The 16,682-nt window shown below is 56.0% G+C and overlaps 1 protein-coding gene across 5 annotated transcripts; it reads right to left on the bottom strand.

Moving 5' to 3' along the window:
- Positions 1-4,322: 4,322 nt before the first annotated feature.
- Positions 4,323-16,020, bottom strand: RPS6KA4 (ribosomal protein S6 kinase A4). Of its 5 annotated transcripts, none has more exons than XM_025446094.3 (17): positions 15,861-16,020; positions 15,688-15,759; positions 14,761-14,979; positions 14,553-14,668; positions 13,882-13,989; positions 13,576-13,656; positions 13,384-13,487; positions 13,133-13,283; positions 10,102-10,266; positions 7,843-7,974; positions 7,530-7,663; positions 7,354-7,447; positions 6,626-6,799; positions 6,346-6,540; positions 5,838-5,997; positions 5,469-5,632; positions 4,323-5,206 (listed from the first exon to the last, which is right to left on the bottom strand). In XM_025446094.3, exons 1-17 carry the CDS (start codon positions 15,913-15,915, stop codon positions 5,012-5,014), a joined length of 2,319 nt encoding a protein of 772 aa, XP_025301879.1. In that variant the 5' UTR covers positions 15,916-16,020; the 3' UTR covers positions 4,323-5,011. The 5 variants fall into 5 exon arrangements, with proteins under 5 accessions (XP_025301879.1, XP_025301878.1, XP_025301877.1 ...); XM_025446093.3 differs by having other exon boundaries at positions 13,133-13,228; positions 13,576-13,723; XM_025446092.3 differs by having other exon boundaries at positions 13,576-13,752.
- Positions 16,021-16,682: the final 662 nt, after the last annotated feature.

Below are 16,682 nucleotides of genomic sequence, written 5' to 3' on the forward strand. Positions count from 1 at the left end.
CTCTATCAATAAAGAAAAATGTAGGGGCGGCTGGCCAGCTCAGTCTGTGGAGCCTGCAACCCTTGATCTCGATGTCATGGGTTTGAGCCCCATGTTGGGTGTGGAGATTACTTAAAAATAAAATCTTTAAAAAATAAAAATAGGGGATCCCTGGGTGGCTCAGCGATTTAGCGCCTGCCTTTGGCCCAGGGCGCGATCCTGGAGTCCCGGGATCGAGTCCCACGTCGGGCTCCCAGCATGGAGCCTGCTTCTCCCTCTGCCTGTGTCTCTGCCTCTCTCTCTCTCTCTATCATAAATAAATAAATCTTTTAAAAAATAAAAATAAAAAAAAATAAAAAATATAAAGAAAAATCTGTGTGTGAATGAATCAAAATGTTAACTAACAAGATTATCTATGAGTACTGCCACCAATAGTCTTTCATTTTTGCCTTCTTGTATTTCCTAATTTTTTTCTAAAATTAACATTCAATGAAGGTGAACTTTCCTTGATCATGTGTATATATATATATATATATATATATATATATATATATATTAGTTTGACTAATTAATTAGTTTGACTAATTTAGTTTGACTAAATATGAAATATGCCCACAGAACCACAGAAGACTACATAAGAACTGGAAGGGGGGCAGCCCAGGTGGCTCAGCGGTTTGGCGCCGCCTTCGGCCTGGGGCCTGATCCTGGAAACCTGGGATCGGTCCCGCATCGGGCTCCCTGCGTGGAGCCTGCTTCTCCCTCTGCCTGTATCTCTGCCTCTCTCTCTGTATCTCTCATGAATAAATGAATAAGATCTTTAAATAAATACATACAATCTTTAAATAAAAAAAAAAAAGAGTGGGATAGATCCAATGTAGAAGGATGAGCCCCCTCTGTTCTCCTGATTCCATATCCTCATAAGGCTGACCTGGTCAGAGGCCAAAGCAGACTCCCAGACAGCAGATTCTGATCACTTGCCTCTGGCCTGTGGCCACCCGCTCCCTTCCCATTCTGCTGGTTCACACCTGCCCAACCTACCACCCAAGTCACAGCTGTCTCCCTCGATGAGTGGTCAGGCATCCCAACCACACAAGGTAGAGACAGGATTCAGATCAAGACTGGCTCACTCGTCTGAGCCCCAACCCTCTCCACCCCCAACCGGCCTCCCCTCTAAGCCCATCCTCTGAGCTTCAATTCCTTCACCCACAAAATGAGGCCAAGAAGGTCTCTTTCTTAGGGTGAGTCACCATAGGATAAAAGGGTAAGGAGACTGGAGAGACTTTTAGCCAGCAAATTAGCAAAGGTTTTTAAATGATAATGTTCAGGGAGTGTAATGAAAGGGGACATTTTCATGTCCTAATTCCAAGACTATATGCCAGTACAATACTTATGAAGGGTTATTTGAAAGTATATTTCAAAATGTATATCAAAGTCTGCCCGCAAACCTATTGAGACAGGACTCAGATGAGTGGTCGCCCAGGGCTGGAGACTTGAGGGGCAATGGGGCATGACTGCCAATGGGTAGAGTTTCCTAGGGAGGTGAGAAGTGTTCTAAAATTAGCGGTCATGGCTGCGCGACTCTGAATATACTAAAAAAATCACTGAATTGTGTACTCTGAAATGGGGGAATAATACATTATATGAATTATATCTCAAGAAAACTATTTTTAAATGCCCAGATTTGTGTACAAATGTGTTTGTTTGTTTCAGCATCATTTATAAGAAAAACAAAGTTTTCAACAAATTGCAACATCCAGCATTGAGGTAAAATTAAAGCCCTTCTTTACAGTGGAACTCCTGGGCTTGAAGGAATTCTGGAATCGGACCATCGGGATCAAATGCACTTCTAGCTGAGTGACCTTGAGCAGGTGCTGACCATCACTGAGGTTCATCTTTCTCATCCCTGAAACTAAATTGATGCTTTTCTCATAAACTAGTTGTGAGGAGTCAGGGAGATAACCCACGTACAGTGCTCAGGACCTGTCCCAGTGCATCGGAAGGCCTCAGTCAATCTCAGTAAATACTTCACGACTGAATGACCACAATGTCACATCTGTTCATTTGCAAGTTCATCTTTTTATTTTTTTTAAGATTTTATTTATTTATTCATGAGAAACACACAGAGAGAGAGAGGCAGAGACACAGGCAGAGGGAGAAGCAGGCTCCCTGCCAGGAGCCCAATGCAGGACTCAATCCCAGGATCCTGGGATCATAACCCAAGCCAAAGGCAGACACCCAACCACTGAGCTAACCAGGTGCCCTTGCAAGTTCATCTTAACAGTTGTGTGACCCCCTTTTTTAAAAAATAGGGGGATCCCTGGGTGGCTCGGCGGTTTAGTGCCTGCCTTCCACCCAGGGTGTGATCCTGGAGACCCAGGATCGAAGCCCACGTCGGGCTCCCTGCATGGAGCCTGCTTCTCCCTCTCCCTCTCCCTCTCTCTCTCTCTCCGTGTCTCTCATGAATAAATTAAATCTTAAAAAAAAAAAAATAGGGAAGCCTGGGGCTGTTGTGTGAGCTGTTCATGCCGCAGTCAGTAACAGAGGACTCATAATTCCAGATGCTTTCCCCATCTCCTCTTCTCCTGGGGACCTTCTCCTAGGCATTTCTCTCCTCAGACCCTCAGGATGGGACACAGTTGGATGTCCCACCCAACGGCCAACACCACCCAACAGCCCTTAATCCACACCCATGGCACCCCACCTGCCCCTGGGGGCCTGCCCGCCTTTGCCCTGACCTCAGTATCTCTAGGGTCATGTTTGCCAAGGGGCAAACCTTCCCCTCAGAATGGGATGGGAAGGCCCACCAGGAGATGACCCTACAGGATAATATGGGAAGAGAAGGCCCAGAGACACCTAGAGTGGTAATGTCTAGGCAACCCTGGGGTAGACTTCTCTGCACTATTCAAATAGCTCAATGCCAGGGTGGCTGAGCAGTTGAGTGTCTGCCTTTGGCTCAGGGCATGATCCCGGAGTCCCAGGATTGAGTCCTGCATCGGGCTCCCTGCATGGAGCCTGCTTTTCCCTCTGCCTATGTCTCTGTCTCTCTCTCTCTCTCTGTGTCTCTCATGAATAAATAAAATCTTAAAAAAAAAAAAAAAAAAAAAAAAAAAAAAAAGCTCTGACCTGGGGTGCCCACAAAGATGCTGGGCCACAGCCACCTAGCAGGGATGACACAGCAGGGTGTCTCCCACTCCCCTGGAAAGGGTGAGATGGCTGTGAGGGCCATGAATATGGGCTGCTCCCCTCACTCATTTGTTCACAGACAGGCACCAAGCTCTATCCAACTGACCTCTCTCTAAGGGCCTACCCCTCCTCCTGCTCCTCCTCACCCAGCGAGTTGAGTTGCCGGAGGGGAATCCATGAACTGGATCTAAAGGGAGCAGCACCCTGCATCCCTGGCCACAGTGACTGGTGCATTGAGGACACACGACCTAAGTGGATCCAACATCTTGGGATTCCCCTAGGGAATGCTAAAAACAAAGACTCTTTATCACCCTATTTCAGTCTGTAGCCGCTGGAGCACCCAGCAGCCATCCTGGAACCAAAAGGAAAATCCTCCAGACTGCAACACCAAAACAGAATAAAAAGCTCAAATCGAGGGGCACCTGGGTGGCTCAGTGGTTAAGCATCTACCTTCAGCTCAGGTCGTGACCCCAGGATCCTGGGATCAAGTCCCACACCGGGCTCCCCACAGGGAGCCTGCCTTTCCCTCTGCCTGTGTCTCTGCCTCTCTTTCTCTCTGTGTCTCTCATGAATAAATAAAACCTTAAGGGTGGCGGCCCTGGTGGCTCGGCGGTTTAGCGCCGCCTTCAGCCCAGGGTGTGATCCTGGAGACCTGGGATCGAGTCCCGCGTCGGGCTCCCTGCATGGAGCCTGCTTCTTCCTCTGCCCGTGTCTCTGCCTCTATCTCTCTCTCTGTGTCTCTCGTGAACAAATAAATAAAATCTTTAAAAAAAAAAAAAAAACCTTAAAAAAAAGAGGGTCAGACTGAGAAGCTGTGTCCTGATCATAGGTTTGTGTCCAGATCAGGCCTTGCCTGAGTCTACCCCGCACCATGTAAGAGCCTAAAAATCCCACTCAGGTAAGTCCAGGTTAGGTCTTCTATTGCTTATAACCAAGAGAATCCCAAAGGATACCTGGCAGAGTTGTCCAAGTACACAACCAAGATGGTTGGTGGGCCCTCCTGCTGCTGGGTGCTGGGGCCAAAAGTCAAGGACAAAGGGTATGGTCCTACCCAGAAGGGTCTGTCCTGTCCCTCTTCTCAGAGGCCCTAAACCCTCTTGGCTGGAAATTTGTTTTGCCCCAAGACCTCTGCACCCCCACACACACAGATGCCACACACAGCACTGGATGGACTTTTATTTTAAAGTCAAAGGCACAGCCTTTGGGCTGAGGCAGTGACCGTGGATGCCCAGCCCAGACCCTTGAGGCCCTGCCCCCAGCCAGGGGTAGCTATGCCAAGGGAGGCTGGGGGGAGGAAGGGAAGGGGCCTCCCCTTTAAAGGGTCGCCTACATCCTTCCTTAGCCCTAACAGGGAAGAAGCAGGTGACATAAAGTGAGGCAGAGATGCTTCAGGGGTCCCCCAGGGCCTCTCCTTGAACCCCCCAACACAGGTCTTTGGTGGACATAATTGCACAGACAGTCCATAAAGTGACAGCGGGAGGGGTGCCCCCTCCCAAGGGCAGGGCCTCAGGGGAGAGTAGGGGAGAGGTCCCAGTTTCTCCCAGTGGCAACTCAGTGCGAAGAAGAAATGGGAGAAGGAGCCCTTCCCCTCCCGGCTGGAGCAGCCCCTGGGGGAGTGCCTTGGGCCAGATGGAGCAGTGTCTTGGCAGAGGCCCCTCCCTCCCTGCATCTCTAACTCTATCTGGTAAGACATAAAAAATTCTCTGCTTATAAAAATACTTCTGCTCTGTCTGGGAGTGGGGTGGGGGAGGGGGAGGGAAGGGCGATCCCTGGGGATGGGGCGGAGCCGATACCGGAGGCTCCCAGGTCACAGCCCCTATGGGGGAAGGAGGGGTCACTGTGGCGGGGGCTAGGAGGGCGGCAGGGGGCCGTTCGCTCGTCTAGGGGCTCCCTTGGCGGCGGGGGCCCTGCCCTGGGCGGAGGGCGCGGGGGAGACGCGGCGGGAGGTGGCGGCGCTCCGCAGCTTCTGTTTCCGGCGCTTGGCCAGTGGCGCGTTCTCCACGCTCTTCAGGAAGAAGCCCTCGCGCTTGCCCCGGTTGAAGGCCTGGCAGAGAGGAGGAGGTGAGGGTCCCCCCACCACCGGCCGGGCCTCGACTTCCAGAAGAGGAAGAGGCTAGGCTTGGCCCCATCCCACTAGGTCAAGGCCGACGGCACGTTGGCTCCCGACCTCCCCAAGGCTCAGGGTGCCTATCCCCCCGGGGCCAGGACTCGCTTCACCTCCCCCTTCTGGGCTGGGGGCGTGGCCCCGAGGCCCCACCCCTCCAGCCCCCGCCCCACCCCTGCCTCCCGCAGGCCCCGCCCCTCACCATGAAGGTGGCGTTGAGCCCGGAGCGCACCGCCGGCCCGGAGGACTCCAGCACGTCGGGGGTCCGGAGCGGGGGCGAGGAACGCGCGCTGCCGTCCTGCAGCCACGAGCTGCCTCGCAGCCCCTCAAGTTTCAGCCTCTTGGCCGGGTCCACCGTCAGGAGCCCTGGAGGCAGGACAGGGAAGGGTTGAGAAGGGGCAGCGTGCGGAGGCTGCGCCCCGGAGAGATCGCGACCCCCACTCTCCTCCCCTATCAGTCCCGAGACCAAACATCTCACCCACTGGCGATCCGTGCCTCATCATGACCCCATGGCCGCCCCCCCCCAACCATGACCTGTGACACCCCTCACCCCCCCACCCCTGCTTCGCACCTCGGACCAGCTCCTTAGCCTCCTCAGACACGCCTTGCCAGGCTTCCCCATCAAGGGAGAAGCGGCCCTCACGGATCTTGCACATTATCTCTGCCGCCTGGCTCTGCCCGCCCTGGCCTGAGGCCCCCTGGAAGGGGACCTGCCCCGACAGCATCATGTACTGCAGAGGTAAGGAAAAGAGAGACGGGTCCAGGCTGTAGGGCCAAGCAAGAGAGTCCAAGAGCCTGACTGAGCCCACCCACAAAACCATTCACCCTCTCCACCAGGCCCATGCGTGATGTTGAACCCTGACTTCCAAGCCCTAATACTCGGGTGCCCTGACCCGGGCATCTGAGCAACTGTGCCTCTCTATTAGGACGACTTGTAAACCCAGTCTCAGAATCCTGCCACCCCCAGGAAGATGATCTCTGTCCTCTACCTCGGGGGCGTCCCTGCTGGCCAGCACCAGGAAGCCCTCTAACCCCACGCTGGAGGCACCCCGAATCCTCCAGAGGACCCCGTCTCATACCAGAATGACGCCGAGGCTCCAGAGGTCGCAGGATTCGTCGTAGCCCTGCTGCGCCAACAGCTCGGGAGCTGCGTACTGCAGCGTGAAGCAGGGCGTCTGCATGGGCCCCGCGGGGCTCTGCGGGCGCAGCCGCGCAAACCCAAAGTCGATGATCTTCACGGGGGCTCCGGGCGTGTCATCGGCGTACAGAATGTTCTGTGAGGGCAGCGGGGCGGCAGTCAGAGACCCGCCCTCTGCGCCTCAGCCCTCCCCCGCTGCCCTGCCCAAGCCCCGCGCCCACCTCGGGCTTGAGGTCGCGATGCACCACGCCCGCCTCCTCGTGCATGAAGCTCACGGCCGACACGAGGCTGCGCAGAATCTGGCTCGCTTCGGACTCGCTGAAGTGCCGCTTCTTGCGGATGTGCTCCAGCAGCTCCCCGCCCCGCAGCAGCTCCAGCACCAGATACGTGTGCAGCTGCGGGCGGAGCGGTGGGCCTAGGTCACCACCTGGATCACGGTCCCCCGGACCTGGTGGTGACCTATGGACCCGGCCGGGCTCCACCCACTGGCCAGGTCACGCCCCGAGTCCAGTCCCTACCGCTATTCGAGCCCAGAACTCAAGACCACCCCCAAAAACCACCCGTAGGCCCGACGGCAGGTTCTACCTGCACAGCCTTCTGGGCCTCCGCCCCTCTGCTACCTTAAATCCTGGCCCCCTCCACGCCTTCCTCAAATTCTGTTACCTTGGCCATCCTCAGCTCCGCCTTCCGACTCTCCCGCTCAAATCCCACCTCCCCGCCTGCCACACCCCTAGCGCCCCTACCTACCCAGTCCTCAGGCCCCGCCCACGCTACCCTAGCCCTCTCCTCCTGCCCGCCTCCCGCCCACCACACCCCCTAGGGCTCCCGCCCCCCTCAGGCCCCGCCCACGGAGCCCTAGACCCCCCTCCGGCCCGTCTCCCCACCCGCCACACCCCCCACCCTGGCCCTCTGAGTCCCCGCGTTGTGCCCCAGCCCTAGAAAGCGTCACCTGGTCGTGATGCACGTCATGCAACTTCACCACGTTGGGGTGCGACTGGCAAAGACGTAGGGCGGCCACTTCTCGCTGCGTGTTCGCCTCCAGCCTGGGGGCGAGACAGGGGGGGTCAGCCGGGCCGCCCTCGGGCCCCTCCCCCCTTCCTCCCGGCTTTGAAAGGCCCCGCCCACCTGCGGCTGAGGATCTTGACCGCGAACTCCTGGCCGCTCTGGCGCTGGCGGCAGCGGCGACACACGGAGAAGCTGCCCTGGCCCAGCGCGGGCTCCCGCAGGTCCAGTTCGTACTGCTGGAAGAAGGGCGAGTCCTGGAGGCGAAGGGGACACATCAGGGATCCTACCTGGGAACCTTGCGGCCACGCCGCGCGCCGCCTCAGAGAGGCTCCAAACCTCACGGAGGTCACACTATGGGCGCCTGGTGAAGCCAGGTCTGTAATACCCGAGCCCAGGACCGCGACAATCAACTTCCCACCCTGGCCCAACCCACCTGCATCATGGCACTCCTGGCCACCGCTGCCCGGCCTGGCCGGTCTCCAGTGCCAGACGCTTCCAGCACATCCGTCATCATCACCGCGTTGTTATGATCAAACAGGATAGAGGGCGCCACGAAGGAGTACCCCTATGGAGTGGAGGCGCAGCGTCAGGAGCTTATGGGCATAGGGACTGGAGTTGCATATGGAGCCCCTGAAGGCCCCGACCAGTCAGGAGCAGGGACCAGAGGGAAGACCCTGGACTTAGTGGGTGGCGGAGGATGTAGCTTTGGTATCCTGGTGCACACAAGTATGTGGACATTTCATTCTACCTTGTTCTGTGATCACTTGGGTTCATGCTTCCCCACCAGTCTGTGCCTCCACAGTTCTCATCACAGTAAACTGCCCCCCACCCCGAGTGCCAAGGGCATCATCTAGCACAACGTAGTGACCCAGAAAATGATGGATTCAATGCATGAAAGGGCCACAGCCTGGCATCACACACACTTAGTTTATGAGAATTCAAATCCACCCACTGAATACAAAAGGTCTTTATGCCTTCATCTCAAACCAAACATTGGTCTCCTCTGCAAGGGGGAGGGGGGGCACTGAGGAAATACAATGGGGCGATTCAAGGGATTCTAAGGGCAAGTTTAACAAGTTGTTTTCTCCTAAAAACACAGCACCCACTGCATAAGAATGAAGACTCCACGCTTGGATTCGGGTTCATTGATCCGGCCCCAGGATCCAGGGCCAGATCAATGGCACACCGCAGGCACTCAGTACATATTGTTGAATCATTAAATGAATGAATGAGGGGTGCCTGGGTGACTCAGTCAGTTGGGAGTCCAACTCTTGGTTTCAGTTCAGGTCATGATCTTGGGGTGGTGGGATTAAGGCCCGCAGCAGGCTCCACACTCAGTGGGGAGTCTGCTGGAGATTCTCTCTCCCTCTCCCTCTCCCCATGCACCCCTAGGCTCCTGCACTCTCTGTCTCTCTAAAAATAAATCTTTTTTAAAAAATAATTAAATAATTAAATAAAAAGTAAATGAATGAATGACAGTAACCACTGATTCACAAGAAAGAACTTTTTCAGAACTGCAAGACAATGGGGGTACCTGGGTGGCATAGTCAGTAAAGCATCAGACTTTTTGGTTTTGGCTCAGGCCACAATCTCAGGGTCATAGGATCAAGCACCCCATCAGTCTCTGCACTCAGCGTGGAGTCTGCTTGAGACTCTCTCCTTCTGCCTCTGCTCCTACCCCCCCCCCCCGCCCACCCCGGCAAATAAACAAATCTTTAAAAAAAAAAAAAAAAAAAGAACTGCGAGATAATGGGTAGAGGGTTGTTCCAGCACAGCCATCACTGGGAGAGCCTCAGAGAGAATGGACCCATCTACATTTGATATTGGCCTGTTCTTATTTCATATTTATGGGCCAGATCCTACAGGCCAGATCCTATGGGCCATACTGGGCAAAGGGACAGAGAAATTAAACACAGTTCCTACTTTCTGGGAGTTTCCAGACCAGTCTCAGTAACGCAGTTAGGATACAACCAGACACAGTGCTTAGAAGGAAGTGCTATCTACAGGGGACTGGTGCACAAGGAAAGGGCAACCCAGAACCAGAGCAGTGGGAAAGAATTCACAGAGGAGCAGCGTTGCACAAAGAGGCTTGAAAGGTGAGGGGGAGCGTGCCAGGTGGGTAACTGTGGGGAAGGTACTCCAGGTGGAGGGAATTGCACGTGCAAAGGCACGGACGTGCGTTTGGGAACCTCTGAGCAGTTTGTAGGTGCTAGAGCACCAAGTGGGATAATGGTGAGCGCTGAAGCTGGGGCACTGAGCAAGGACCACATTGTGCAGAGCCTTGAATGCCAAGGAAAGGAGTCTGGCCTTGTGCAACAGGCCTAAGCTTCTAAAACTGAGTGCAGGGGGCCTGTGCTTCCACAAATGTGAAATGGTTTGTCAAGGGACATACAAAGCCACAGTATAAACATGGCATCTCTTTCTAGTTGTCCACTGAAGCAACTGAATAGTTACAACAATATCTTTATATAACAATAAAGATATATGGAGTGGAAGAGAAATTAACATGAAATTTAAAGATAAACTATGAAATTCAAAGACATAGCCTGCCATGGTAGTCTGTACACCAGACAACTCCAGGTACCCACCAGTGGACAGGGGAGATGCTGAGTCCTGCTGAGTCAGCCTGGGCCAAGGCTGGCAGCAGTATCCTGTCTCCATGGCACCTGTGGTTCTGTGAGCTCTCACTCACCTGGAAGATGCGGGGGTCCCCAGGTGGGGGGCTGCCAGGGGGTGAGTATACAGGCTCCAGCCGAGTAAATTCCTCTGCAAAGTTGCCTACATCCAGCTCCGAGCGGATCTGTGGTCGGAATGGGGCTGGAACTTTCCTGGCAGCCAGAGCGGCCCAATCCAGACCCTGGAGAGATGGAATAAGAGACTGGGAGTGAAATGTAGGAAATGAAAACCCCCATCTGCCACAGGGGGCCACATTCACTGGGCAGCTCCTCAGTGAGGCAAGGGTCTATATGGCATTTGAGTGGAAAGTTGTTTTCCGGCCTTCCTAGCTTGTTTTTCTCCCTCTGATAAGAGAATCCTTATTTCTACCACACTTTTGATAGCACTGGCATGCAAAACAAATCTCTTCCTCCAACTGGACTTAAATCTGAGAGGGCATGGGCCTGGAACCACTAGGGACCTCCTGCAAAAAAACCAAGAGACAAAGAAAGAAATTCTTAACATAAATCCAGCACCTGGATGCAGTCTTGCCTGAGGTCAGACCACTTTTCCTTGGACTTTTCACTTACGGGAGCTAAAACATGCTTTTTTATGTTTCATCTATGGTGGCAGAACCTGTTTGTGGCCTCCCCAACTTCCATACTCCCCATCTTCCTTAGTACCATAGCCCCGATATTATTACAGAAAGCAATGTATGCAACTAAAAACCATTATTTTATGAACTTCCTTGCACTTCAGTGTGACCCATGATGACCTGCAAGCAAAAATTATGAGAATCCAGAGAAAGAACCTCAAGAGGAGGGTGAACAGGGCAGCCCAGGTAGCTCAGCGGTTTAGCGCCACCTTCAGCCCAGGGCATGATCCTGGAGACCTGTTTCTCCCTCTGCCTGGGTCTCTGCCTCTCTCTGTGTCTCTCATGAATAAATAAATAAAATCTTAAAAAAAAAAGAAAGAGGGTATCCCTGGGTGGCTCAGTGGTTTAGCACCTGCCTTCGGCCCAGGGCTTGATCCTGGAGACCTGGGATCAAATCCCACGTTGGGCTCCCTGAATGGAGCCTGCTTCTCCCTCTGCCTGTGTCTCTGCCTCTCTTTCTGTCTCTGTCTCTCATGAATGAATGAATGAATGAATGAATGAATAAATAAATAAATAAATCTTTAAAAAAAAAAAGAAAGAACTGCCAGAGACAGCAATTTTCTTCTCCCTCTGCCTGTGTCTCTGCCTCTCTCTCCCTCTCTCTCTCTCTCATGAATAAATAAAAATATTTAAAAAAAAAAAAGAGGAGGGTGAACAGCTGGCACGTGCCCAGTTTGCCCTTCCCCTCCTTTTTGCTCCTGATTTCTGCCCAGATGACAGCCTAAATGGCAAGCACTTCAGCAGCCATTTTGGATCACAAGGCAACCCTGGGACCAGAGACTCCTGGGTGGCTCAGTGGTTGAGCATCTGCCTTCAGCTCAGGGTATGATCCCAGATCTTGGGATCAAGTCCTGCACTGGGATCCCTGCATGGAGCCTGCTTCTCGCTCTGCCTATGTCTCTGTCTCTCTCTGTGTGTCCCTCATGAATAAATTAAAAAATCTTTAAAAAAAAGAAGAAGAAGAAAGGGGCTTGTATTCATGAAAACACCACAGCAGCCCTGGCCTGCCAAGCCTACTATGTCAGAAAATACATACATACATACATACATAAAGCTCTATCTTTAAGCCACTGTTCACTCCGACCTCTATTCTTAGCAGCCAAACTTATTCCAGGGATATCACCATTCTGAGTTGGACTTCTTGTCACTTGCAGCCAAGAGGCCTGATCTGGGCTTGAAGGCCCAGGATCTGGCACCAGGACCTCTGCACTACTATCACCAAAGAGGCTGTCTTGAGAGAAGGGGGACTGCAGGGAACACTTCTTGTGAGTATCAGGCCCTGAAGACCTTAGGGCCTCTTCCGGTATTACTGTTGGTCAAGCCATTCCCAGTACCCCGGGCCTGGCATGTGCTCAGGGTGGCTCAGGGAATTCACTTCAAGAAACTGACACTGCTCGGCCACTTCCCCCACAGAAGGACAACTTCACTATGAAGACTGAGATTCCTGTCCCAGAAAGCATCTCCGAAGGACCTTCCAGGCAGGCACTCAGTGAGAAGATAGAAGGAGATGGCACTCACAGCAAGGGTAACCAGGTGCCCAGCCCACGGTAAGTGCCCATAAATGAGCACTTTTGTTACGATGCCAGACAACTGGCAAATCGAATGCCCACAGGTAAATGCAACACACGAGTTAAGGACATGGGCTTCAAATCAGCCAGACCTGGGTGTGGATCTGAGCTCCATCACTTCCTGGCTGGGTGACCTTGGGCAAATTCCTTAACCTCCCTGAACTTCAGTTTCCTCATGTGGAAAGACAGCAATCATCAAAATGGTTCTAAAGGTTACATGAAATGATGCAAGCAAAGAGCCAACACACAGCAGGTGTTCACCATTACAGGATCCTGCTGGCAACAATGCTGGCCATGCACAGCACCCAAGCCAGTGAGGTCTCACTAAGAAGCAGAATTCACGCTGCACTGCACTCTAACCTGTGCGTGCTCTTCACAGGTGAAGAAAACCCCAGTGACTGACCAACTGTCCATCTGAATCACAGGCACAAAGACTGTACTGAGGACAAAGAACAAAATGCCTGGGTGGGTGCTGAGAGTGGCAAGTGTGACTTTTAGTACTGGTGTGAGCCAAGAGGGGACTGACCTGCAATGTGTCTCCAGCTCTACACTATTTCCTGTACAGTCTGGAGAGGTCACGCCCCTTCTCTGAACCTGCCCAGTGAGGGGACTGAGGAAGCCATCCTCAAGCCCCTGCCAGCCAATGAACCTGGGAAAATTCTTTCCCCCAGGATCACATCTACCAAGTTTCATGAGAGATGGAGAAAAACTGGCTATCTGGTGGTTTTCCTAAAGCAGTTGAAATCAGTGGGTCTCAGACCATCCCTCCAGTGTCCCTCAACCCAGGGCAACAGCCCACTCTGGGGGTGTGCAGAGACACGTGGGGGAAGAGTCAGGAGTCTTACCTGGAAGAAGGGGTGGTTCTTGACTTCCTGTGCCCCCTGGGGCCCTGCACCCAGTCGCTTCTTGGGGTCCTTGCAAAGTAGCCGCTGCAGCAGGTCCTGTGCCACGGGCCCGATCCGGGGGGGGAAGGGAGGGGAGCACTTCAGGATCCGTCTGGGAGGATTGGGGGGGCGTCAGGGGCAGCGAGCCCCCTCCCCAACCCTGCCCAGGCCCCTCACTCTCCCTGCCCCCATCCTTGTCCAGCCCCGCTCACCGGGAGACCTCTGCCTGCGTGTTCCTCTCGCCCTCCAGGGTGAAGGGCGAGGCCCCCGTCAGCAGCTCGAAGAGGAGGATGCCCAGACTCCACCAGTCCACAGCCTGATGGGGTAGAGCCAGGGAGTGAGGGCCCGTGGCCACACCCGCCTCACCCCACCCTCAATCCCCACCCACTCCCCTGCTAACCCACCTTGCCATGACCCGACTTGCTGCGGATAATTTCGGGGGCCATGTACTCGATAGTGCCACAGAAGGAGAAGGTTCGTTCTTTCTGGGAGGGCAAGAGGATCCATTTGGACACCCAGCAGTCCCCAAGGCTCGGAGTAGGACTCGCTGGACTCGTGAGGGTTGGAACACAGGGAATCTCCTGAAGGCAGGACCTAGACCTGTTTACCTCTGCCCCGCAAGAAATGCAGAGCCTGGCATGGAGCAGGAGGACAGGAAGGCGAAGGCTTGAATGGGGGTGCAGTAGGCAGAGAGACTGCCCTTCGCTCACCTCTTCCGTCAGGAACTCCTTGCTAAGCCCAAAGTCTGTGAGTACGATGTGGCCCTCGGAGTCAAGCAGCACATTCTCCAGCTTCAGATCTCGATAGATGATACCCAGCTGGCAAGAGCAAAAGGAGCACTGAGCCTTCCTCCCCAACGCCCCTACCTGCTATGGTGGCCAGGCACCAAGACCCCACTCAGGATAAGGGGAGCCCCCTACAGGTGGGGTCTCCAGTACAGGAGTGGGCACAGGGACCAGGATGGGAAAAAGCCATTGAAGATGTAAAAGCAAGGAAGGAGGACACCATGGGAACAGGCCCCAAGGCCCCAGAGGGAGGAAAACCTATGTGAAGAGCCCCATTTTAAGAAGGCCTTGGAGCCAAGGCATGAGGTCTCCATTTGAGGAAGTTCTGTGAGCATGGCCCCAGGAGGTAGCCCCGAGTTCCCTGTCAGAGGAAAGTCCCTTTGAGGAGGTAGCAGGGGAAGAGATCCCTCCCCAGGCAGCACTAAGGCCTTCCTTCCCGGAGGCCCCCCGGGGAAGTGGCTCCAGTCCCCACCAGGACCACCAGTCCCCCAGGAAGCCTGAGAGAGCGCAGCTCAAGGCTGCTGTGTTTGGAAGCCCCTTACAAGGCCCGGACCCAGTTCCCCTGGCAACAGCCGGGTGGCCAGGTCCTCACCCACCTTGTGCAGGTGTTCTAGGGCCAGCACAATCTCACCCCCATACACGCGCACTTCGGCCTCTTTGAAGTGCTGGCGCTGGTAGAGGTGGGTGAACATCTCGCCTCCGTTCACATAGTCTAGGGGGTGGAACAGAGGTTGGGCAGCAACCCTGATGGAGCAGCCCCACCCGCCTCCGTGGCCCCCAAGGTCGGCAGGGGCCCGCCCTTACCCAGGATGAGGTGCAGCTTGGCATCGGTCTGGAAGGCGTAATGCAGCGTAACCAGGAAGGGGGCCTGGCGCACCAGTTCTAGCACGGAGCGCTCGGTGCGCGTGTGCTCCTGCGTCTTGGCACGCTGTACCAGCGCTGCCTTGCGCAGCACCTTCATGGCATATAGCTTCCCTGCATCATGCCCGACTGCTTTTCGCACCAGGAACACCTTCCCGTAGGCTGTGGGAGCAGTGAGTGAGCGGAGGGGAGACTGTGAGCAGAAGGATGGTGCAGACTGGTGGGGGTGATGCCAACCCAGAGGGTGTGCAAATTGGGGTAAAGAGCTGGAGTGAGAGGCAAGTGTGCAAAAAGCTGACAGAACATTCTAAGGAAAAGCTGCACACAGCCCAGGAGGGCCAACAAAACCAAGGAGGAGATATGCAAACCAGGCTGGAAGGTATGCAACTCCAGGAGGCCTGCAGTGCAAGGCAGGGGCAGATCACCGGCAAACCTGGGGCAATCAGACACATGCGGGGGGGGGGGGGGGGGGGGGGGGGGTGCAAAGTGGACAGGGGAAGGATGTGCAAACCCAGGCCGGGGAGTGTGCAAAGCTGCGAGTGAGCAAAGCAGGAGACCAGACTCCCATATGCACGGGGGAGGAGGTGTGCAAATCACTTGGGAGGGCTGCAAGCCCTGGAGGGTGCTGGCAAATCCCGGAGGACCTTGCAGGGAGGAGCAAAGTCAATGTGGAGCAGCGCGAGTGGGCATGTCCCCGGGAGTGGGCATGCAAACCCTGGCACGGCAGGGCGGGGCAGCCAAGGCGGGCTGAGCCGGGAAAGGGTGGGGGGCATTGCCGGAGGCCTGGCCCAGGCCCAGGCGGGTGCGCCTCCGCCAGGCCCAGGGCGCCAGGCCCCGGACACCTGCCCTGTGGGGGTGCGGAGTCCTCACCTCCCGTGCCCAGCACCTTGAGCAGCTCGAAGTTCTCGACGCTCACCTTCTCCTCGTTCCCGGTCAGGTTGGCTGTGGGCACCGGGGGCGAGTGAGCCCGGCCGGCGCATGCCCCTCCCCGCCCCGCCGCGCCCGGCCCCGCGCCCGGGGCCACCCCCCGCCCGCCCCCCGACCTTCGGTGATCCGCAGCTCCACAGCGCAGCCCTCGTCCTCGTCCTCGTCCCCCATGGCGTGCGGGTCGCCGGGCCCCGCGCCGCTCTGCTCCGGGCGGCGCCGGTTACATGGCGGCTCCGGCCGGGGCGGGCGCTTCCTGGTGCCGCCTCCGGGGCCGAGGCGGGCGCGGGCGCCGGCGCCGCCCCCCGCCCCCCGCCCCCCGCTCCCCGCCCCGCGCGGCCTGAGTCAGGCGCCTGGAACGTGACGCGCGGGGCCGCGGGTGGGCGGCGAGGGCAGCGGCTCCCGGGCGCGCGGGGCTGTGCGCTCGGGGACCCCGTGCGGGGGCCGGGCCTGGGGCCCGGAGGACCTGGAGCCCCGCTGGAGGGACCGTCCCGAGCCGCGCGCCTGCCGAGCCACCAGAGCCCGGGCCCCCGAGGGGTGCTGAGGGGCACACGGGCGCTCCCAGGAGCTCCCCCTGATTCTTAGCCGGCGGCGGAAGTGAGGTATTTGGTAAAGAGCTCAACTCGCTGGTGCCTGATGACTCCAGGGGAGAGGACGTGGGGGTCCCTTGACGCCCCTGTCCAGGTGCTGCCCTAACAGCCTCGGCCCAGCACCCCTCACTCGGTGGGCCTTGCCTTGGCAGGTGAGGGCCTGGGGCTCAGGCACCCTGAGGACCTTGGCTCTGGGCGGCGCCCACCCAGGGGGGCCTGCAGGGGGCGCTGACAGGGCACTGGATCCAGCCGCACCCCCACACACACCCCCCACACCCCCACCCACACCCCCACCCCCGTGGCAGGGATGGTGGCGCCTTCCTGACCGAACCTCCTTGGGGTGGATCTGTG

Source organism: Canis lupus, chromosome 18 (assembly GCF_003254725.2).
Source record: "Canis lupus dingo isolate Sandy chromosome 18, ASM325472v2, whole genome shotgun sequence".
NCBI classification, from domain to species: Eukaryota; Metazoa; Chordata; class Mammalia; order Carnivora; family Canidae; genus Canis; species Canis lupus.